Source organism: Chanos chanos, chromosome 9 (assembly GCF_902362185.1).
Source record: "Chanos chanos chromosome 9, fChaCha1.1, whole genome shotgun sequence".
NCBI lineage: Eukaryota > Metazoa > Chordata > Actinopteri > Gonorynchiformes > Chanidae > Chanos > Chanos chanos.
This window is the reverse complement of record NC_044503.1, coordinates 6,128,387-6,152,386: the sequence shown is the minus strand read 5'-3', so window position 1 is coordinate 6,152,386 and position 24,000 is coordinate 6,128,387. Positions and strand designations below refer to the sequence as shown.

Here is a 24,000-nt window from a genome sequence, read left to right as displayed (position 1 = left end):
CTGTCGGAATGACACAGTGAGGGTCTATAAAAGCTGTCTGACAAAACAGTGGCTTCAGTGGAAACAATAACAATATACTCTGTTAAGAGAGAGTGCAAAGACAGCCTTTAATGAGCTTATCCACATGGCCTTTGGACAGTACGACATCTAAGAAGGAGAGCGAGGAAGATTTTACTTCCTCAATTCTTTTTAGCGCTCTGAAATGACGACCAAGCAATAGAGCTGTTGATTGAAGGGGTTAAGACTAAAACAAACTTTAGTGAAGTTAAAACTAAAAAAAAAAAAAAAAAAATCTCATTGGTTCAATGTTCATAATGAACGTCATCAAATCAAATAGTTCTTAGTTGTAATGTCCAGTGTATAATATAATTCAAAGAAAGTGGGGTTTTTGTTGTTGTTGTTGTTGCTGAATTACTACAGAATAGTCACATCAGCACTTTCGAGTAATTATTACGATATAATTTGCAATAATATTGACAGTACTTATTACAGTATAAGTGAGTAAATCTCATGTACTCCTGCAGCAAAGGCTCACACGTAGCTTCTTGAAGAAATGACACCATTTGACAAAAAATACCCACCCCCACAGTAAAAAGTAATTTATATTGGTATTGAACTCCTTAACTGATATGGTTTTACCTTAAAAAACTTGTTCAGCAAATGGAACCATTCATGAGATTGTCATTTGAGGAGAAATTCATTAGATTTGGATACCTCCAACATGGAGAGTTTACAGTCTGGGCAAGATGTATTGGATTTTAAACCTCAAAGTTTATGACTCCGCGCCATGCCCAGTAGGCGGAGTGTCAGTCACTCTACGCAAAACACACCACCACTTGTACTCCCTGTTAGTAAGCTATGTCTGCCACCTGGGGGGTGTTCCAGAAAGTGGGTTTAGTGAAAACTCAGAGTTAGTTAACTCAGAGTAAGTGGTAAGCCTCCTAACAGAAGAGCCCTATGGCTTCTTTCTCCTAGCAAAACAAAGCCAATGGGCTCTTCTGTTAGGAGGTTTACTGCTTGTTCTGAGTTCACTCACTCAAAAGTTTTCACTAAACCTGCTTTCTGGAATACCCCCCTGGGGAAACCTCTGTAAAGAATCCAAAATTCTGACTGGTAGTATAGAGTCTTTGTCATAAAGGACTATTTAAAATAATCACGTAGCTCTCACATACCTAATGTAAAGCAAATCATTAAAATGCTCAAAATTGTTTTCATTACTGGCTTAACAGTATTCGTTCAATCAGGCTACAGTGTCGGTTTAAGTGAAAAATGTACCTAAACTAGTAGAGCTTTGCGAAAGTTTATACAGTTTTTCCACCCTCTGAGCAGTTAAAATATCTGTGTCACAGTGAGTTACATTGGCCCCGGAGGTTAAAAGAAGAACGAGAGGGACCGTAGCCAGTCAGCGCTTGCAGAGATGAATGACAGTACACACAGGCGAAGAATGCGCCTCTGTTGATGAATCAAACGCGCTGCTGTAAGAGGACAGGCTGAGTCACGTGACAAGACAATCCATCCAATCCGCAGGCTCCCTGAATGAGGCTCATAATTTCAAACAGTGCTGGACGCTTTTGGATTACAGAGGATTGGTGTGAAGAAGTTTGTGGCTAACTGGCTGGCCGCAGTTTAACATAAATAGCAGCTATTGCTAGTGACCGATCATGAAGAACAGTTTTTCCTCCGCTGGACATTGGTGACATCGACTTAATGAGTTCTCATATCATCACCCCTGGTCCCTATAGGGCCACTAAACTAGTAAGTAGCGATGTTGTGTATCGTTTTTGCAGACAGGTGTACCGAACTGGCTAGCTAAGTATTGTGTTTTAGTCTCTTGGGAGTTCGCTAAATGTCCATATTCCTCGTAGGCAACCTAAATGCTGCAAGTGTATCGATATATTAGGATAGTTTGTGTGCAAGTGTTCCCTTTAAGCAGTGGCTCCGTAACTCTCGACAGTTTAACGTGTTAATGTTTAACGGTTGCGGGCGTGTTTAAAGAAGAAAGCTTGTGATCTTTAACTAAGTTAAGCGCTTTGTTTTCCATACAATCTTGCTCTTTTGTTTAAATGATTGATATGATGTTCACTGCACTTAAACTGTTTACAGTGGAATGAAGTTACAAAACTTTTCCGAGCCGGAATGCCTCTGCGAAAGCATCGGCAACATTTTAGAGTTTACAGCAATTGTTTCACCGCCGTTGAAGCTGTGGACTGGTTACACGACCTTCTAAGACACAACATCAATTTCGGACCTGACGTTACCAGGCCACAAACAGTCCAGCTATTGAAGAAGTTTCTGAAGAATCACGTGATTGAGGACGTGAAAGGAAGATGGGGCTTGGAGGACCTGGACGACAACAATCACCTGTATAGGTGCGTGCCTTTGGCGGTATATTGAAGTCTGATGTGTGTAAAACTGCACCTTTCCATTTACTGAAATGTTTTCCTCACGTTCTGTTTGTACCTCGTTTGCTGCCATATGTCCCCTTTTTGTGTCCTTGTATAGGTTATGTTTTCTTTTATTATATTTTTTGCTCCAGGTTTCCATCAACATCCCCACTGAAGCCAATTCCCGACGGCAAGCCAGTTCTGAGGAAGAGGAGCGGATCCATAAAGGATAGAGATAGCTTCTTCAAATTTAGGAGCTCAAAGATATTTGACAAAGAAGTTCAAGTCAGTTGTTTCTTTTTGTAGTTGTGTAGAATTTTGTTGTGACATAATATTTGCTGTTAATATCGCGTGTAAATGTCCAGGTAATAAAATATATTTCCTCGCAGGAGAACGTGGATCCAGAAAGCCAAGCTTCCCCCACTGAAGCTGAATCAGCAGAGGTACCTCAGTGTAGAGAAATCACTGAGGAAGATGTGCAGAATGTGTGGAGGAACGTCACATTAACACAGTATGTTGCCTTTGTCACGTTTGGTTCGTTTTTTTCAGTGTGTGTGAACAAATGTGAAATGCATGATCAGTTCTGTTGGAGGCATGCTGCGCCCTCATCCGTTGCGAAGACACTGCAAAAAAAGTCCTCGGCAAGTTTCCAAGGCGTCTCAAACTGTAGTGTCTCTGTTGACACCGCTCTGTTGTCTTTAAGCTCTCATCCTCCACTGTTTGAGTTTATTTCTGTACCCTTTCTTTCACATCTGTTTGCTTCGTAAATGCGAAAGGAACTGAGATGAGGAGAGTTCGGCGGAACCTTTCACGATAAGCTCTCACTGCTGTGTTTATATTAGTTTACAGAAAATATTAGGATTGACTTCCCTTGATGAAGTTGTGGATCTGTCTCAAGTCAGTGCTCGCTGCATTGTGTATAACGTGACCAAAGTCAACAAGCATGGAGTTGTTGCTCTAGAAGATAAAACTGGTAGGTCTATCTTTTTTTTTTTTTTTTTTCCCCTTTTCTCCCCCGACTACCAAAATACAATCTGATATCTTTTTGATTGGTCCAGGTTTTGATGTAATTTAAATACATGTTAAAGCTTTAGTAGATGTTTAATTTAACAAAACCTTTCTGTGTTTGTTTGTTTGGCATCAGAGGACTTCCCACATTGGGTCTTATCAGCAATGAAATGCCTTGCCAACTGTAAGTAACTACCACTCAACTCTACAAAGTTTATATAATTTATATTATTTAAATCATTTATATTATTTATAATTTATATTAAGTCGCAGTTTTTATTAATTTGCATTGTCTTCTGTGGAAACTGGCGATCAAATATATGTTAATTAAAATTAATTAATTTGTTAAATATAGTTAATAAAGATGTACTTATGATTTATCTCTTTAGTAAAAAATTGTACTTAAAAATATTATATGCAGACAACTCTTTCTACTTAGAATGTACTTAACTGAATGTACAGACTGAATGGCGTGTTATGTTTGGGTTTACTCTCAATATTAAAGGGCCGAAGTATGATTCAAACCAGCCGTCCTACCCGGGCTTTGAGAGGGACGTGTTTAAAACGGTGTCTGACTACTTCTGTAGCCTCCCCCAACCTCTTCTCACATTTCAGTACTATGAGTTATTTGTTAACATTCTGGGTAAGTATGAAGACAACCAGCAGCATCTTTTACAGTATGGTAATAAAAATACATGGTCAATATCTGTGTCTTCGTCCTACCACTAATAAATTAAACGGATCTTGAAGTCTGGGCCCAACTGCCGAATTATAGAGAGCCAACGTAATTTAGAATTATTTCATTGATTTGGTTAGCTTGTTTGGCACAAAGAAATAAAGAGTTTAAAATTAGAGTTTTCAGAAATGTTAAAGAGAATGTCTGTGATTCGTCTGTTGGGAGTTCAGGGTAAGATTTTGTGTGATGGACAGTTTTGGATGTGGATGCACTCTTGCCTTTTGAAGTTAATACACTATTAGCCCTCCTAATACCTTATTTGTTAATTAGTGAACTGACCGTTTTCTACAGTAATTGCAAACCGAAAAAAAAAATCACACAGGAGTGTAATCAACTGGGCTGTGTTTTTTTCCTCCACATTTCAAACACATTGTTTTCTGAAGTCTTTCTGATGTGAAATCATGTCTGCCACGTGTGTTGCTTCGTGTTGCTATGTATTTTCGTTTTAACCTAACTCCTTTTTGTGTTCTGTGTGTCGAACTACTTCTCTCGTTCCTTGAATGTTCTTCCCTCTTGGTGTGTTTGTGTGTTTTGTTTACTTACTTTTGTCTGGTCCCTTGCTAGTCCTGTGTGGCTACGTCACAGCTCCTAAAACTCACAGAGGAAAACGTAAAAACCAAGAGGCTCCTCTGTGCCCACAGCCTGCTAAAGCCCCTCACCTGAACCCAGCAATCTCATTCAGATCCACCGAATGCCTTCTGTTAAGCTTGATTCGGAAGGAGGCTTTTGAGGAGACGGATTCACCCATGAGAGAAGTGTTCGGCTCTAAGGCGGAGTCCAGGTTGACAGCCCTGAAGACTGGGCAAAAGTGTCTTACTGCAGGAGGCAGGACCAGTGCTGGGCACGCATTGGGAGGCAGCTGTTTCGACCTGCCTCGGTCGAACAGCATCGGCGAGTCGACGTCCGTCAGGCTTCGCCCTAGGAGCTGCTCTGTGGAGACGATCCTGGATGCCTCGGCAGACTCGTGCTCTCAGCGGCCGTTTTTCAAGTCCATCGAAAACCTGCTTACCTGTAAGAGCACCAGTAGCAGCCAGTCCCCTCCTCAAAGCATTGCGGACTCCTCCCTAGAGGTCAACCCTAAAATGGCTAGTTTGTCCTGCAACTCCAGCCCTGACACATCCGGTTCTGACGTCTACAGCGGTCACACGGCCAGTAGCAGCGGCAACAGCGTCCCTCCCACCAATCGCTGCCCTGTGCAAAACCAACCGACCAATCAGAGAGCGACCAGAGCCAGGCCCAGGAGCACGGGTAACTGCATTGACGTCTTAAAGCACAGAGATTTGTCTGCCAGCTGCTCCAGCATCAACGCTCCTGTGGCTGAGATAACCATGAGGCCAGACTTTTCCTCCACCGTCGATCTAAGGGGCCCCAACTTGCATGGAAGCTGCATGGATGTCAGGGCGGGGCCAGGGGTCGGCAGACGCTGCCAGAGTTCCCTGGACCTGTACAAGCCTGCTCTCGCTCACCTGTCTGTGTCCACTGTTGCACGCTACCGCCAGCCGAGGCCTGAACAAAGTAAGGCAATGCAATGTGTGCATGCGATCGTGTAACTGCCCCGCTCGAGAATGCGTGTTGTGTTGTGGCTGTTTTTTTTTTTTTTTTTATCTCTTTGCTTGTGTAGGTGTAGCACTAACATGTCGTTGACTTCAACACAACCTCTTGCATGCTCTTCTTTAACATCCGCTAACTCGAGACACTAACTTTATTTGTAGTAACAGTGTTTGTTTGTGTGTGTTTACTGTTTCTGTGTTCTGTTCTCAGAACAGTTTTGCTCTGTGCATTTCACAAATGTATGGAGTGCAGTAGCAAATTGTTCTTATGTTAAATTAGGAGCATTTAGTGTCATTTACAGTAGCAGTGAGTCAAGTGTTGTAGGTTACGAGAGGTGCTATAGTCTTAGCTAGATGGCTTAGTGTGAGTGAGTGTGGTATGGGGTTGAATGACTGGATGCAGTGTCTTAAACTAAGTGTCTTAGTGTCATAGAATCATTTAATTTTGCTGCGTGAATGTCGGATGACCCGTCGCGTCAGATGAGTGTCGCACAGGACTTGTGTTGGGTGTGTTCTATGAGAACATGTTTGTGCTGTCAGGTGTCATTCAGCCTCCTCTGGAACGCGTTGCCATAGAAGCACTGCAGCTCTGCACGCTGCTGCTCCCCCCCGCCAGCCGACGCAAACTGCAGCTGCTCCTGCGGATGGTCTCTCGCATGTGCCAGAACGTGGACATGCCAAGGCTTCACGACGCCATCGGAACGCGCACGCTGGTAAGGAGGAGTCGGCTGAAGACTGCAACCCCTACAAACCACACATCAGATACGTTACACGCGTTTGAAAATTGTTCATTCGGAAGCCGCGCGACGGGAAAGGCGTTTTTGTTAGCCTTCGTGGCCTTTCCAAAAATATTTTATCATCAAATTTCAAAATAGTCCAAAACAAATAGTCTCAAAATTTCAAGGGAGGGGGAAAAAAAAGAAAAAAAAACTTCATTGCCCAGCTTTGACAGACGATAGTGCTTGATGTCTGTTCTTATCATGAACTTTTTAAACAGACCTGTTTTGTGTCTTATTGGTTGTACTATATGAATTGAGAAGTTATGAAAGATATTAGATATTACTAGATATTACTATTTGGCATTCAGTTCCTCCGTTTGATCTTGTGGAATCTCTAGACATTTCCCATGTGTGGTCTACTCAGTGCTTTGCCATCACTAAGTCAAACCTCCCGTGTATCTTCGAACCCTTGACTATGGGTGCGGGTTCACCTGGTGGTGTTCATCAAGACCTTTTGCTTTGCCACGCTGAAGGTGTCGTAATGTTTTGTCTTCAGATGGTCCAGGCGTTCTCGCGCTGCGTGCTGAGGTGCGAGGAGGAGATGGACCTGGACGAGCTTTTGGCCACCAGGCTGTTGTCCTTCCTCATCGATCACCATCAGGAAGTCCTGCAGGTGCCCGTGTACCTGCGTGCCGCCGTAGAAGACCACCTCTCCTACCTCAGAACGCAGGTAACTTCTCAGGACCCCTCTGTCGCAACAAACTCTCAGTTTCAGACCGGGCCACGTTGGCATTTTCGTGCGCTCCCAGAGAGTCATAACTTGTGAGACTATGAAATGAGGCAACAGCCATGAGTTTGACACCTGTGCTTTATAGGATGAACTTGGCTTTGGACTAACCTGTGTTTTTGGCTTACTTGGTGACTTGACTTAATTATTGTAAAGGAAGACAAGCCTAATCGTATTTTAGTTGGTAAAATGCCCACTTTGTTTCAGAAGATCTACTAACTGGAGGGATTACATTTTTGATGTGCTTTTTGTGGTTGCGTTGTTTTTGTTTTAGAATAGTTATGCTGCTTTTTAACAGTGTGCATTTCAGAAATGTAGAGAGCAGTGGCAGATTGTCAGGGTAGTTCGTACAGAATGAGGGAAGTACAGCTTGAACTTCAAGCCGAACTGATTGACGACAAATGCAGTATCAGAAAATTTGCTCGTACATGTGAAATGTTCCTTTGGACCCAGTGCATTTAGTCCTTCACAGAGAGTCTTTACGCTCTTTCATGGCTTTGTTAAACACGGATGCTAATTCCCTCAGAGCTAACCCAGTCAAATGATAATGAGCAGGGTGGTTCTCTAATTCCTATCTCAATTGTCAAACCTATTGTTCACTAGACACCATTTGGCTGTTATTTTATGGTTATAACAAGATTAGCCAGGGAAGCCACTTTCAGCATCTGTTAGGAGGGGAGGAGACCTGGTATGCATAGCCTTTACGGAGGTGTCAGAGATCACAATGTGAATTCAGGGGCTGTATCTTTAAAGATGAAGAGAATTTAGCACCCCCTATATCACAGACAGCTCTTTAATGGCCACATGCTTCTTTTCTTTTTTTGCTCCTCTTGGAAGTTGCTTCGGACAAAAGCGTTTTCTAAATGAGTAAATGTAATGAAATATACATTTGGAGTAGTACTTTACTAAATAAGTGTTGTGTTGTTGGTTGTAGTAGTTTTAGCTGGACATGTCATAAGAGAGTGCTGTATGTCAGCCTCGTTCAGTGTCGTTCATTTGAAGCCATAGCGGTTCTTGAGGTGATGAAATGCGTTGACTTTCCTCAACTCATACAGTATTTTGTTTCTTTTTTTTTTTTTTTTTTTTTTGTGGTTCCTCAGACTACACGCCCCATCCTAGGAGCTGGCGTTTCCATGCCGACCTATTCATTCTGCAGACAGATCAGCTCTCAGGAGTTTGAAGAGCAAAAATATTCCGTTTCGCAAGCCGCCATCGCCGACCTCCTGGAGAGCCTTATCAAGGACAAAACCATGTCTGTGAAGGAGAAGAAAAAAAGACTCAAACTGGTGCGTTCACGTTTACTTAACCATTCGGTAGCGCAATGATGGAGTAAAATCCTTTTCAAAAGAACAACGATTGCTTGATGCTCTTCCCTCCCTTTTCTGTTCTCAGTTTCAGAAGGAGTATCCCGATATCTACTCGTGCCGATTCCCCACCACGGAGAGCGAGGCCCAGCTTTTTGCAGATAAACCAAAGATTAAACCGCCAATGTTAATAAGCTTGAAGAAAACCAAAACGTTCGGCATAAGAAACTGAATTTTGTCTTTTTTGTTTGTTTGTTTCTTACATGTTGCATGTCGCATGGTTCAAAATAGGCAGCTTGGGAGAAACTGTGTTCTCTTGTCATGGACGGTTTGCCGCATCCTGTGACCGGGGTTTGCGTTCGTGTTCCATTTGGACTCCACATGGCAATATAAGTGTTTTAATGGGTTAGTTTGAGATGGTGCAAAGAAATCTTTGTTTTAATAGGTTTTCTTGTTCTCTTTTGTTGTGTCTTTACTGGGGTTTTTTTTTTTTTTTTTTTTTTTTTTTAGTTTTTAAAGTTTTAGGTTTTTTTCTCTCCTTTTTACATTTATGTGGTTTTAATATTAATTATTTATTTCAGTTGTATCATTTGTTGCAATAAAATGTTGGGAGTTTACAGACATTCTTTATGCAGCCAACCTGAAGACAGACAGACCTCTGTTGAAACCATAAATAAACTATAAGTGCAAAACAAACACGGTTCAATGAATGATCGAAATCAATAATCTTTCCACACATGCGTTGTAATTTGAACAAGGCTATAGAGGGCATTTATTTTGTAGTATCCAACATTTCCACAGCTGAACCGTACCTTTTTTTTGCAGTGTGTTGTTTTGCTTTGTATATTTGATGCTAGCAACTCTACACAAGAGTACTCATTGTAATTGGTCTAAACTGTTTCTTTTTCTTTTCTTTTTTTCTGCTTTGATTGAAATTGGGAGTCTTTGGGGGGATAACTGGATTTCTTTTGCACTATTTTTTTTTTCTGTGTCATTTTGAACACACTTAAACAATGAGTTATTACAGTAATGGTTAATATATTCCTACCTGACAATCCAAAGTATACTTGTGTTTTTATATACACATATTAAAAGTAGTGTGAGAAAGTAGGAAGCAATACTTTTTTTTTTTTGGTTTTCTTTTGTTTGTTTGTTTTTGTTTATTTTTGTGTGTGTTTAGCATCTGTCCCACTTTAGTTGATCCCTGTGAGTGGGGTATTAGCTACATAATTTATAAAGCTCGGAATGCTTTCACTTTCCATGTGTTCTTCACATATGCATAACGATTTACTTATTACTTAAATAGGAAGAAAAATATTCATAACTTGTTTTCTCATTTTTATTTTGACTTTTAAGTATTTTTTAAAACCTCAAAAGACTCAATACTGACCAAATAACTAAATAGACTCACTGTTAAATTAGTGCTTTTTCTCTTTGCAAATATTTTGTTCTATGCAATAAACCCGTTTATGGACAAAAAGCAGATTTTCTGAGGTATTGTCTTTTGTTTCTACTGAAATGCTAATGCTAAATAAACTCCTGAAGTAGTTGGGTTCCTTTTTTCATTGTTTTTCAAATATATGTACTTGAATATTTTGTTAACGTTCTTGTAATGGTCAGAATGTTGTGAAATTTGCAGGATGGAAGTTTACATAGTCTTCTGAAAAAAAAAGAGGCTTATTTTGTGTTATCATTACTTGCACAAGTGATCATAAATAAAATTCATTTCCCAACACATAACTTTACGTGTGTGTGTGTGTGTGTGTGTGTGTGTGTGTGTGTGTGCGCGTGTGTGTTAAAAGCAGCCCACGGAGCTGAGCTGACAGAATGCTTCATTAATTCAAAGCACAAAGCGGGTTGAAATGATTGATTACAACCTGCGGTGACCCTTAGTGGCATAATCATTTGTCTCTTAGGACATAAAAAAAAAAGGAACACAATTAATCAGTCACTTTGTCACGCACATTCTCACAGTTAGATTTTGAGGGTTTACATTTGTTTATACACTATTTTCAAATCTAATTAAAGTTTCTCAATCACTGTTCAAAATTCTAAATGAGAATCGTGAATTATCCTATGAGTTCTGCTTCATTTTCCACTTAAGTGGTAACTCTGCATTGTTATATCTACTTATGCTGGTAGTTTATGGTACTTCCCATCCCCTCCCCCCCTTTGCTGTCTTGTCTCAGGTTTTCCAATGTGTTTCTCATTTCGTCCATAATGAGAGGTACAAAGTTTCTATGAAAGCAGGCATTATACTGGAGGCTAAATGTCAGTGGAAATGTTCACAGTTTTGGTCACAAAGGGAATCTTGTTTCAGAGGTTTCTGATTGGCTGAGAAGGAACCTTAAAAAAAAAAAAAATCTGGAGCGGTATAAAGGAACGGAGTAGCTCATTCATGCCAGAAAATCGCTTCTCAGCAAAGTCTCCGTTTTCTCCAGGCAGAGTCTTCACACATGCAACAGTATGGTCAGTCGGTAAGTGACTGAAGCTTTCTTCTTCTTCGTCTACAGCGTTTTGTTAGTTTTCCAGTTCATATTTGTGCGCACAGAAAGGGGGAAAAAAACCATTTGTGATATTTATTTTGGATAAAAAAAAAAACACACACCCTCTGAGGTAGTTGCAAATAATGTTTTCTGTCATAACATGTTTTCTGTTATAAAAAGTACTTTTTTGTCCTGGAAAAGTGTGAATCAAATTCTCATCAGTTCATCTTGTGCGCAATTCTGAAGACATTCCTGACGGATTTTTCCGTCTGTGTTCATTTGCAGCGTTGAGCATCCGGCTGGTGGATACAAGAAAATCTTTGAGACATGCGAGGAACTATCCGAGCCTATTGCTGCTCACGTTACAGGCCTGAGTTCATTACAATTACTATTAACATGTTATATTTATGGTATTTTACCTGTGTTAAGTGTGCTGTACGGCCCTTGAGGGGTAAATTGGTCACTACAGTTTAGTAACACAAGAAACTCTTGATAAATCTCAGCTTTGTATACTGATCGATTGACTTTATGGCTCGGATCCCGTGTTGGATGCAAAAACTATTTACAATGAATGGTGAACAGCCTGTAGTTGCTTCCACCGCTGTTTAAGCCGGTCCCGCTGTTCTGTTTTCACTGCTGGGACTATTTGCTGTTTTATGGAAAGTTGGAAACTTGCAAAACACACACACACACACACACACACATGCACATTGTAACCATGCATGTTTTCCTGCTGGTTCCAGGTGTTATTCCTGCTTGGCTGAGTGGCAGTCTTCTGCGCCTGGGGCCCGGGCTCTTTGAGGTCGGAGACGAGCCCTTTTACCACCTTTTCGACGGCCAAGCCCTCATACACAAGTTTGACCTAAAAGACGGCCACGTGACTTATTATCGCAGGTGAGGCCAGCTGTGCATTTGCTCTGTTGTTTTGATGCAGCAAGAGAAACACATGGGTGAGGGATGTATTTAATGGTAAGAGATACTTAGACGATGTTTTCGTTCTTTTTACCGGGAATAACAAAAAGTTTAACGCCCCCACCCCCCCCCCCCCACCCTCCCTTGTGGTTGCTGAAGTCCTCCAGCCAAGAGAAGTCATGCCGCAGGAATGTTTGGAGAGGTTTCAGTGGTCTATGGTCTCTGAAAAATGAGTTTTTGAACGTTACATTTCTCAACGCGAGGGCCTACGTGCACAAACTGGCCGTTGCGTTCAAGTTGTAAAGTTACAAAGCTGTGCCTTCCGTGTCGTCGCAGGTTCGTCAGAACAGATGCGTACGTGCGGGCCATGACAGAGAAGAGAATTGTGATCACCGAATTCGGGACTGCCGCATACCCTGATCCCTGCAAAAACATCTTCTCCAGGTTTGCGTTTCTTTTCGCCAGCATTTCTAGGTTCTCTAACTTACCCCCCCCCCGCCCCCACACACAAATAAATGATACACATCATTCACCTGCACTGTTTTTTTTTTGTTTATTTGTTTATGTGTTTACTTGCTTTGCAGGTTTTTCACTTATTTCCAGGGTATAGAAGTCACAGATAACTGCTTAGTAAATGTCTATCCAATTGGTGAGGATTTTTACGCCTGTACAGAAACTAACTACATAACCAAAGTTGACCCAGATACACTGGAGACGTTAAAAAAGGTGAGCTGAATGAGCGTTCCACAGGTTGTCTCCAAAGCAGTGTGACTCTAAAGGAACATTATATTTCAGTGTCGAATGTCTCGCTGTGCAGGTGGACCTGTGCAACTATCTCTCCGTTAATGGTGTGACTGCACATCCGCACATCGAAAAAGATGGAACTGTTTATAACATTGGCAACTGTTTTGGGAAAAACATGACGCTGGCCTATAACATTGTCAAAATCCCCCCGGCTCAGAAAGGTCAGTCGGTAACCCTGATTATGGATCTGATATTTGAATGTACTCGATAAAGTAATCTAGTTTTGTCGCTGGTGTTGTGGTTGTTTCTTTAGACAATTCTGATCCAATTGAGAAGTCTGAAGTTCTGGTACAGTTGCCCAGCAGTGAACGGTTTAAACCATCTTATATTCACAGGTTTGTGCTATTTTAGCAATTACTCACTGCGATTCTGAAGTTTTAATTCAAAACATTTTTCATTTTTAACAAATACAATATAGAAATATGGTACGATAATAGTACGATAATGTCTGCATGAGAATATTTGTATTGACATGCTTTCTTTAGGAACACAGTCAGAGAGTTCGAATTTGCAAATCCAAATAAACAGTATATGAAATCAATATAGATGAACACTTCTTATTACTTGAATTTAATAATGAAATATTTCTTTTTTTCATCCTCCTTTCCATGTCCATCATACAGCTTTGGTATGACAGAAAACTACTTTGTGTTTGTGGAGACTCCAGTGAAGATTAACCTGCTGAAATTTCTCAGCGCTTGGAGTATCAGAGGAACCAATTACATGGACTGCTTTGAGTCAAACGAAACCATGGGTGTATGTGTGAGATCTTTACCTCTAGTTACAAGAATTTGTCGTAATATTAACCAGTTACGTGTTTCCCATCATCTTAATATGACATGTATAAAACATTCCTATCATGTCTGTTTTTGTGTTAAAGTCCTAACCACCCAATACATTTCTCAGACATGGTTCCACTTGGCCACCAAGAACCCAGGGACATACATAAACCACAAATTCAGAACTTCTGCTTTCAATGTCTTTCATCACATAAATTGTTACGAGGATCAAGGATTCATTGTTGTCGACCTCTGCACCTGGAAAGGGTGAGACTGATTGGTTCATTTCATTGTGCGGAAATTCAATGGAATTTATTTGTCTAGCATTTTTTACGGTAGACGTTGTCCCAAAACAGCTTTATAATAACCTAGAGTGACAGTAGGAAGGACGAACAGCCTTTGTCTAAGATAGGAGAGATAGTAGTCAATGAGTAGGTTCGTTTAATAAGAAGGATGATGAAAAGACAGGATGTTAGAGGTTCCTCTTTTTACACTCCACAATATCACCAGTACCCTTCAAGCGTATTTACAGGAACTTGCCTTTCTTAGATTCTCATTTTAAAGAACCAAAGCAATTACTTTGATGCATGTGCTCATCCGCTCCGCTGTTTCTCCTGTTCTCTCCGTCCTCCGGGCAGACAGGAGTTTGTGTACAACTACCTGTACCTGGCCAACCTGAGGGAGAACTGGGAAGACGTGAAGAAAGCCGCGATGAGGGCCCCCCAGCCAGAAGTGCGAAGATACGTGCTTCCCCTGGATGTGAACAGGGTAACGGTTCTTTACCTTTACACTTCACCCTTACCAGGTCGATCCCGAGTCACACCGTCATTCAAAAACCTGAGGGCGGTTATTTTCTCTGTGCATCATGACAGGAGGAACAGGGGAAGAACCTGGTCGCTCTTCCGTACACCACAGCCACTGCCGTCATGCGTAGCGACGGAACCGTTTGGCTTGAGCCGGAGGTTCTTTTCTCCGGACCACGACAGGGTATCTATATGATATATATATATAACACCTTCATTTCAAATACGACATATTGTAATGTCCAGAACGAGTCTTCAGTCCATTCTTCTCTACACATGTTAATTCGTTGTATTGCACCAGTGTTTGTATGATGTATAGAATAATTTTGATAATTACATCAGTTTCAGACATGATAGACATGGTTAAAAAGGAATCTTTTATCTCGCATTCTTTAAAATTGCTATCCGTGGCTTGAAGCCATAAACATTTTATCTAATGCACAAATAGGTGACGTTTCTGTCTACACCGTAAACTCCTGTCAGCCTTCATAATATTTCGTTTAAGTTGTAATGATCTGGTTTTCCTATTTCCAAAAAGTCATTTTTCTATTCCTTTCCTCTGTGCCGCAGCATTTGAGTTTCCGCAGATAAACTACGGCAAATTCTGCGGAAAAGACTACACCTTCACCTACGGACTGGGCCTGAATCATTTCATCCCTGACAGAGTGAGTGTGTCTCGCCCTAACATCAGTTACCTCAGTGTCACTACGTTGCTCTTGTTCGCACTCACGTTCTGTATATTGGGGGTGCGGACGGGATGTAGATTTGCAAGCTGAACGTGAAGAACAAGGAGACGTGGATATGGCAGGAGCCGGACTCTTATCCCTCCGAGCCACTGTTTGTGCAGAGCCCCGACGCTACCGAGGAAGATGATGGTGAGTGTCAGGGTGTAAATTCCCAGAGAAATGCTCTTGATGATGATATAGAATTAAGTTACGGTCCTTTTAAATGAGAGATGGACGCCTGTTTATAGCTTGGAAAAGCCCTGATATTCAGTCCTTGATTCTTCAAGCTTAACAAAAGGATTAAGCGTATTGGATGAACCCTATACCGTCATTAGTTTGTGCATTTTCTGCGAAGAACTGCCCTCCCTCTGTGTGTCGTTTCAGGTGTTCTCCTGAGCATTGTGGTGAACCCAGGAGCGCAGAGGCCGGGATACCTTCTGATTCTCAACGCCAGAGACCTCAGCGAGATTGCACGGGCTGAAGTGGACGTTATCATCCCTGTCACGTTCCACGGAATGTATAAACCGTAGAGCCGAGGCCTCTCAGCCTTCTCCGCTGGGACTTTACTGTTATCGTGGTATCACGTAATTTAGCTAATTAGAGTCCAGATGGTTCGTCAACAGAGAGACTTACGTGTGATAAGGCTTGGCTGTACATTTGTGATGGCACATGATTCGAGGGAAGACAAAAACCCCATGTCCTCCACATTGTTAATTTTGACACCGAAGTGACAAAACAAACACGGTGTGTAAACCTAGAGACAGCGAGGGATAGTTGCAAACTATCTGCTGAAATTTTGTTGTGACCCTTGTAGTTAAAAAAAATATATATATATAATTAGTGATTCAATACTCAAGTGTCATTTTATGCAATGACAACTGCATTTATACATGCTCAATCAATGTAGTTCTACAGAAATGAAGATTTTATAAGATAATTAAATATACTGAAAAATACTTTGAAAATCCTTTTTTTTCCCCAGTCACTCTCAGGCACTGAAAAAAATTTATTCTATGTTTTGGTTACAAAATTAGATTAACAATCATACTGTTACAGTACAAATATCAAACGTGGTTTAAAATATTTTTAAACTACAAGATTAGCAAGTAGTCATTCAGAGAGGCACCAAAGTGGCAGTTTGTTGAATGATGTTCTTCCCTAAGCCCAATCAAATTCGGAGTACGGGAGTCCTCAGTTTTTCTCTTGAGAGCTGGTATTCTTGCTGCTTGACTATTTTCAAACAGTTGCCCAAAACCTGGCAAAAAAAACAAAGCATATAACAACATGTCTTAATTGTCACTTTTTAAAATTTTAAAATCACATTCCTTCAGAGCCAGCATGTCCACAGAAAACAAGATTCTTATTAAGCATTGGGCCTTCAACATGCTGGAAACTCTTTTAACGAAGCGTGGTTTGGGACAATGGCCAGGTTTCATTAAGCTGCTGATGCTAATTCCAGCCCAAACTTCAACAGCTGTTTTCTGTTTGTTTCTGTCTTACATAGAGTGTAACCCGACTGGCTTGGTGGGTTACTGCAGCTTTAAGACAAAACTCAGCGGGTGCAGTCAAGACCTACCAAACCAGCCTACCAATTAGACGAAACATGTGGACATCTCAGACAGGGTTTTAGTTCCCTTAAGATTTCTACCTGGTAGTTCCTTGTTTACTTCTTTTAAACCAATCCTCGTGAAAAGATACACAAGCTACGTGGGAATGTTTTCTCAGTGTAGTGCTATATAACATAATACTTAAGCTTATGAGGTTTTATACGTGACAATGGTTTAGTGTTATACCGTTCTGGTATGTTGAGGAAGAATCACTCCATCGTCCCAAAGCCTGCCAGACGAGAAGAATGAAGAGCTCTCTTCTTCCAACCTACACACACAAGGGAAAAAAAAAACCTGTTATGCAAGACAAACAGCCCAATTTAAGGCTCTTTTCCAGACTAAGAATATTACCCCTGGGACCTATGGACTATACCATGACTAATGCTGTTTTTTTTCCTACCCTTGTACTTGCCGTTAATCAGATCGTAACTGTTTTTACCTCTCATTCAACTCGGTGGCCTCTTTCTCATCTTGGACTAAGGCCGCGGAGTGTCCCGGTGCCAGCATAGACACTCTGGCATTTGGCCAAAGGAAAAGAAAGTTGGGGTCAAAAGCCCTTCCACACTGAAAACAAACAATAGAGAAGGATGAACAAATCCCCGAACACTTATCACAAACATCCATTAAGCAGACACTATATGAAATCTTAAAGAGAATTAAACATTGAGGTAATGCATTTGATGTGTGCTTAAATGGAAACATTTTTCAGCTAAACTATACCAAACCTTAACATATATACCAAGGCTCATTAGCTTTCGGACTGGTCTGCGGGATGTTACGAGACAGCGTGGATGAAGGAGAAGTTTGTGCCACCAACCATAGCATAACTGTCAGCTCCGTAGCAACCCCCAACGACCACCGTTATCTTGGGGGTTGAGGCGCACGCTACGGCAGACATCATGGAACCCTGAGCTTTTAGCCTGTTAGTGTTGGATTCTGCCTGAGGAGAAAAATGACATAGGGATTACAAACGGGACAGGGGAAAAAGAGAAAAAAAAAAGACCCAGGTCACACTGCAGCAAAACATTTCACAAGCATGTGCTGAAACCAGACTTAGAGAGAGAGTACTCAAGCCGCACACGTCGAGATAACAAACTCAGAAAAATAACGCTATTGATGTTGGAGTAAACATTGGTTTTTTGGGGTTTTTTTTTACTGCTTTAGGGAGCCAGAGGTTTTTTGCAGCTCATAAAAGTTGCAAGAGATTCATCCCTGGGTGATCCTAACCTTCAGTTAAAACGGTGCTTTTTAAAGTTAACCGTTGACGTTGTGGTCTACCTTGGCTTGTGAGGGTGTAAGGGGGGGGCAAGGGGCTGTGTTCTGGAGGAATATGAGTGGAATATCTCGCTGGTCACACAACTGAACGAAATGACTTCCTTTCAAAGATGCCTCGTAGGTCAGTTCTCCATTGTTTGCCACAATGCCGACCAGATGACTAGGGGGTAGGAGAAAACATTTGATCAGTTTCGTTTTGTTTTTTTTTAAACATGGATGGAACACTTAAAAAAAAAAAAAAATTTAGAACGTTAAAATTAGAACAGACATCTTGCATTATTAATAATGTCCGTGATGACAAGTATCTTTTGTTTCGCTATCTTCGGCACTCAAATTCTTTGCATAAAACTGTCAACACTGCTGTGGTTCTCTCATCCCGTATTCTATTACCATGGCAACGTAGCAGTTCCCAGAGAAGTCCTTTGTAAGACCAGATAAAAGCAGCCTGAGAGGCCTGGTTTGTCTTGCTGCGCCCTGTTCTGAGTTTCTCATTAAAAAAGATTAGCCATCTTAATCTAGGTCACCTCTCAACTAAAAAGAGGGATATGATTAGTCAGACAGTAACAGCATACTGATCTAATACACAAGCCTAACTATTTAGGTACTGTTTTACTTCAAGAAACTAGCTAGTAAAAAGACAGCAGTCATCCATATGCTTTGTCATATATTCACGCGATGTGTAATTGGAGAGTAAACATGTTTACCTTAATTTACTCAAACAAGTTTGAGCTTAAGCAAGACTCCATGTGTAAGAAAGTTAAACTTCCTCTCAACAAATGAATGCCTAATGACAGTCCTAAAGATCTTACCCCTCAATTTTGGCAAAACCAGTTAGGAGCGTGGTTCCGTAGCGACCTTTGAACTCCTGAAGGCGGCTTCCGTCAGTTAGCCTGCTCACAATCTATACAACGCCGGGACAGAGAGGAGGAAAAACTTCAGGACCACATCTGCGACAGAGTTATCTGTGTGTACGTGTGTGTAGGCGTTTCTCACCATTCTAATGTCCATGCTGTGGTTATAGTCGCGAGGGGCCAGACCTTTAAGATCCTCTATGCTGTACAGAGGCTCCTCCACATCCTCTGCTCCCTCATCAGGAAGCTCAAAGTTCAGAGTGGAAATGATGTTCCTGGTGTGTTCATACGCCTCTTTTTCTGTCGCAGCAAAGTGGTCCACACAACCACTCACCCTGAGAGATGGTCAGAAAGATAAAGAGAACTTTAGACAACTTTAAATGCCCAGTGACAACCTGCACACATAAGAATACACTGATAATTATAAGCATACTCACTGATATACTGAGGTTACTAATTATAAAATACTCAGTGATATACTGATAATACTGTTGGTGCTGCACCGATCTGTGCGATAAAAATATCTGTCCCATGAAATATTATGTTTGTATTCCTACAAGATAAAACAATAACATTGACAGGTTTTTCATGGTTTTTGTGTAGCATGAATGTGAGCTATATATGGGGACAGTCTGTAATATTATGCCATTTGAGCTTTCAACATCTTTTAATGGTAAACTGAAACCTGACTATAGTAGTGTTAAGCACACAGTTACTTGTGCTCATTATACATAATCTTAAAAGCAAAATAAGGTTTATATGCTGTTGTGGAAAACTATAACAGCAGTTCCTGCGCTCAGCTTGGGTCAAACCAAGTGTATAAAATTCACACTAGATTCATCTACAGTAGGTGTATAGTTAACATAACCTTTTTTTGGAGAATTAAAATTATCCAGGAAACAAACTCATAGAAGAAAATAGTTGTGAAAGGAGAGCAAACTTCTTCAGAATGTTGATGTTACCCTGGTAACCTACTCACTCTGCATGTAACTTAGCTCCACCCAGGTCCTCCGGTGACACCTCCTCCCCTGTGGCAGCTTTCACCAATGGTGGTCCGCCCAAAAATACTGTCCCAATTCTGTGCACGATTATCGCCTCCTCTGCCATGGTAGGGATGTAAGCTCCACCAGCAGTGCAGGAGCCACAAACCACTGCCACCTATCGGCCAAACACAAGCACAACAACCTTGTCAGTTTAGAAACAAAACTGTAAACAAAAACGTTTGGGTGCATTTAATGCAGGTTTGCAATAATCCTAAATATTCTGAAAAGAGTGGCTAGTAGCTAGGAGTCAATGACAGAAGCAACTTCAGAGAATTTTTCTCAAACCTGAGGGATCTTCATGGCAGACATTATGGCTTCATTGTAGAAAGAGCGTCCTCCTTGGTTTTTATCAGGGAAAATTTCAGACTGTAGAAAGAGCAACTGCTAATTAGTAATTGTTAAATGCTTTTGAGGCACCGAAAGAACAGCAGAAGTTTCCTTTAAAACAAACCTGAAGAGGAAGAAATGCGCCACCGCTGTCCACTAGGTAAACACAGGGCAGGCGATTCTGCATGGCCACATCCTGAGCTCTGAGCTGCTTCTTAACTGTGATTGGATAAGCTGTTCCTCCTTTCACAGTGGCATCGTTAGCAATGAAAACGCACCACAGTCCGTTAATTTTACCGATGCCTGTGGAAAAAGGCCCAAAATTCTGAGGTGAAATACATAATATAACTGTCAAATCCCAAAACTGGAAGCCCATTTACTCCATTTGAAAAAAAAAAAAAAAAGTCACATCACATAATTATGACTTACTATCTTACGTGTCTCATAATTATGAGGTAGTAAGTCATAATTATGGGATATTAAGCCATATAGCCATAATTATGGGATACAAAGTCATAATTATGAGACACGTTCTCATTATTATGACATAATGTGTGACTTTGATTTTTTTTTTTTTTTTTCCCCAAGTGGCGGAAATGGGCTTCCATCGTATACAGTGGAGTTTCGAACACAGCCATTGTTTAGCTGAGATAACGAGATAATTTAATTGTGACCTCGATAAAACAGTTAAGAATGTTGCGATGACGAAATAATTAAACAGAGATCTCAAGAAAACTATTAATTGTTATGATGTGACAACGAGACTGTTACAGTGAAATCACCAGAAAATAGCTGGTTGTGGTATTGTGTTAACGAGAATAAATGGCTTTGTAGTAATATTCTCTCTCGGTTTTCATACTGTTCCCACTCAGGTTAATGAGCAAATATTAAAATACCCGTTAAACAGCCTGCTGATGGGATATCTCCGTAATGTAAACCAAGACCAGCAAAAGGAGAAAGTTCGAGATAATCCTCGTCATCCAGCAACATACGAAGTCTGTCTCGGACCAAAACCTTCCTGTTTCTTTGAGTGTGTCTGGCTATGGCATTCTCCCCACCCCCTTTCTGTACCTTCTCCTGATTCTCTCTGAACCTGAGAAAAGAGAGTCTAATTAGTTTTTAGCCTAATCACAAACTAACTCTGAACATACGTGTGTCTGTGTGACACAGAATGAGAATGACGAGTTGATTTTAAGCATCACCACATGGTTTATCTGATTTAATTAATTTGAAATCGTGGGCACACAAACCGCTAATTTATTGTTAATTTATATGCAAGAATAAATTGTTCGTTCTGTTATAAGAATGTGATTGATGCTTGCAGTTCAAACCCACCGCTGCTCACAAACCATACTGTTTCTTAGGTTTGCTTCATAAACGTGTTTGTAGAATGGCTGCAAAGTCCCATCGATTACTGGAAAGGCGCTTGGTAGCCGCCTTTTGCGTCCACCTGTACTCATGAGTCTGGTTAATGCCGGCCGTTGTGTGGCTCGTCCTTGCAGAATGTGGGTCAAAGGTTGACATGGACTGAACGTTGATATTGGTGAATGCATGCAGCACCAAGGGCAGTTGGAGGGCTTCGTAATTACGTCCTTCTTCTCTGTTACCCATGTTTGTGATCTGAAGCATGTACCATTTGTAGAACGTATTACTCCTTTGATTTTAAGAGTCCTGCGATAGAGAAAATACACTGGTTAACTTGCACTGCTATGTTTTCAACAGCAGACTTTTCTACAGCACGAACGCTTCAGGGGGAAACAACCACTAGGATGTTTATTAAAACTATCCATTCCACAACATATGAAAGTCCCTGCGGAATTTGATACGGCTTTTGTTTAGAAATTCTGAAAGACTCTCAGCTCATCTACTGAACTTATCAGCAACTACAGCCCCTGGCAAAACACACGGTTATATTTTACTTCACTACCAAAGAAACAAGCAAGATATTTCAGCGATTTATCCACGTCTTATCTTACCTTGATATAGAACTATACATTCTTTTTAAGGCAGCAATATCCTGTGTTAGACGGACTGGAGAACGTACTATATTAGGCACTATATTATACGCACTCTGTTTTGGTGTTACATGATTTAGGGTCTGGAAGGAAACAAAGTATTGTGCTCGGAACGCTGCTTAGCACTGTGCCAACGCTCTCTACTTTGGATTTAGTGCCGTTTTGTTATGCGCAATGGCAACAGGCAGTCTTGCAGTTTTATTTTGTTTTGTTATGTTTTTATTTTTATTTTTTTTTAAATTTCAATTTAAAACTTCATACTCCTGAAAATAAAGTTTAGAGTTTTCCCCCACACAACTGAATTACAACTCTTGTGTACACAGAGAAATTATAGATTTGGGTATCAAAATATGTATTAAGATTACGCTTGATCTATTAGAGTACATTACGAAAAAACATTACACCTACATCTATTAAGTGTTTTGTGCTTTTCACAATCAGCTTGAACTTTGCTTTTCTTCTATAAAGCCTGCAATCTTTATTAACTTTGTTCGTATTTCAGAATCAGAATCTTGATTTGCAATACAATAGACTATACACAATGGACTAGACTATAAAATAAAATAGTCAAATCCTGTTTAACTTTAAACCTGTTGGTCGCTTTAAGTACTGCAGTACCTGTTTTTGAAGTGTTTGAATAAAGGGTGGCAGTCATAACCAACTGTTATTGTGGACTATATACTGGGGAAGTATTTGTTTGTTCTCCATTTGAGAGAGATGTTTTTAGGTGGCTAATTGGCCATGATGAACAAAGTGCTTCCATATATTTAATTATTACTGTGGTTAGATGGAATCAAATGCAAAGGCTAAATCAAACAGAGGAACACATTGTGAAAGCTGGGTTTCATGCACAACACCTATGCCTCTTTGACCAGTTCTTCCTGTTCCTTTGTCATGTGCGGCAGGGGTTTTCGCTGTGGATTTGGCTGGGTGGTTTAATGCATCACGAGCCACAGTCAGCAGGACTTGAATAACATGGGGACACTACCTGTTCTTTATGCTTGGCACATTACCAATATGGCCGAGTAGAGAGGTTATCCTCAGATACAACACTCTAGTTCTGACATCACCCATTTCTAAACATACTGACAGTTGTAAAACGTAGTGCTCTGAAACATTTTGTAATGGTTAACGATGCATTTTGATTATTTCCATGAATTCATAAATACAATGTGGTCAGCACTTTGTTGGGTTAGGAGCGCAACATTCTTTTTTTGTTGCTGTTATTGATCATGTTCTTTTTCCTCTATGGGGAAGAAACTCAAGTCTTGACAGAAGCCGGAGCCATTAACCACGGGGTCCAGAACTGTGAAATCCATAATGGGAACAGAATACTCAGCGAGGTTCATTCATAAACCACTGAGAATCTAAGAGTAAACCTTCGCAGGACAGAACAATTGCAGGAAAGATGTAAATAAATGTGGACATACCTTTTTTCATAAATAATGTGGCAGAAACTTGGTTCATGATGTGTATAACTGAAGGCTATATTTGTGCTTTGTGGGGGCTTGGCAGATACTTTTACAGCGAGACTGCCTACTGTGAGGGAGAATGGAGAGAGAACCAGTGGGGCGGCAGGGGCAGAATGTGTTACGAAAATGGAGACACAGATGAGGGAGAGTGGCTGAACGACAAGCATCACGGCCGGGTACACTCTATCTCGGTACGGGCTAACAATTCTTTCATTCATTTTTCGATCGATGTTTAGTACACCCCTCTTCAAAAGGGGGCTGTGTTAATAAGAGAAGACTCTTGGTAGTACTAGATAATGTGAGATAGAAAAAACAATGACCAAATGATTTCAGTAAATCTCAAAGCTAAAAAAAAAAAAAAAACAACGGAGAAAATATTAGAAGCACAAGTATTTCAACATAGTTATTGTCTC

At 40.8% G+C, this 24,000-nt stretch overlaps 3 protein-coding genes across 3 annotated transcripts; 2 read left to right on the top strand and 1 right to left on the bottom strand.

Moving 5' to 3' along the window:
- Positions 1-1,707: 1,707 nt before the first annotated feature.
- Positions 1,708-8,720, top strand: depdc1a (DEP domain containing 1a). Its single transcript, XM_030784894.1, has 12 exons — positions 1,708-1,755; positions 2,104-2,369; positions 2,537-2,669; positions 2,774-2,895; positions 3,227-3,357; positions 3,529-3,576; positions 3,898-4,035; positions 4,693-5,643; positions 6,219-6,391; positions 6,954-7,127; positions 8,285-8,470; positions 8,577-8,720. Exons 1-12 carry the CDS (start codon positions 1,708-1,710, stop codon positions 8,718-8,720), a joined length of 2,514 nt encoding a protein of 837 aa, XP_030640754.1.
- A 2,234-nt stretch (positions 8,721-10,954) lies between these two features.
- On the top strand, positions 10,955-15,527 carry LOC115820805 (retinal Mueller cells isomerohydrolase). Its single transcript, XM_030784484.1, has 14 exons — positions 10,955-10,965; positions 11,260-11,342; positions 11,718-11,868; positions 12,223-12,330; positions 12,471-12,612; positions 12,704-12,851; positions 12,944-13,025; positions 13,314-13,446; positions 13,597-13,736; positions 14,108-14,237; positions 14,342-14,456; positions 14,843-14,937; positions 15,036-15,147; positions 15,382-15,527. Exons 1-14 carry the CDS (start codon positions 10,955-10,957, stop codon positions 15,525-15,527), a joined length of 1,596 nt encoding a protein of 531 aa, XP_030640344.1.
- A 480-nt stretch (positions 15,528-16,007) lies between these two features.
- Positions 16,008-21,760, bottom strand: LOC115820815 (methylcrotonoyl-CoA carboxylase beta chain, mitochondrial). The gene is made up of 12 exons (XM_030784499.1): positions 21,436-21,760; positions 20,997-21,193; positions 20,225-20,403; positions 20,059-20,139; positions 19,710-19,888; positions 18,873-19,065; positions 18,689-18,780; positions 17,883-18,039; positions 17,422-17,544; positions 17,044-17,168; positions 16,791-16,872; positions 16,008-16,252 (listed from the first exon to the last, which is right to left on the bottom strand). Exons 1-12 carry the CDS (start codon positions 21,651-21,653, stop codon positions 16,166-16,168), a joined length of 1,713 nt encoding a protein of 570 aa, XP_030640359.1. The 5' UTR covers positions 21,654-21,760; the 3' UTR covers positions 16,008-16,165.
- Positions 21,761-24,000: the final 2,240 nt, after the last annotated feature.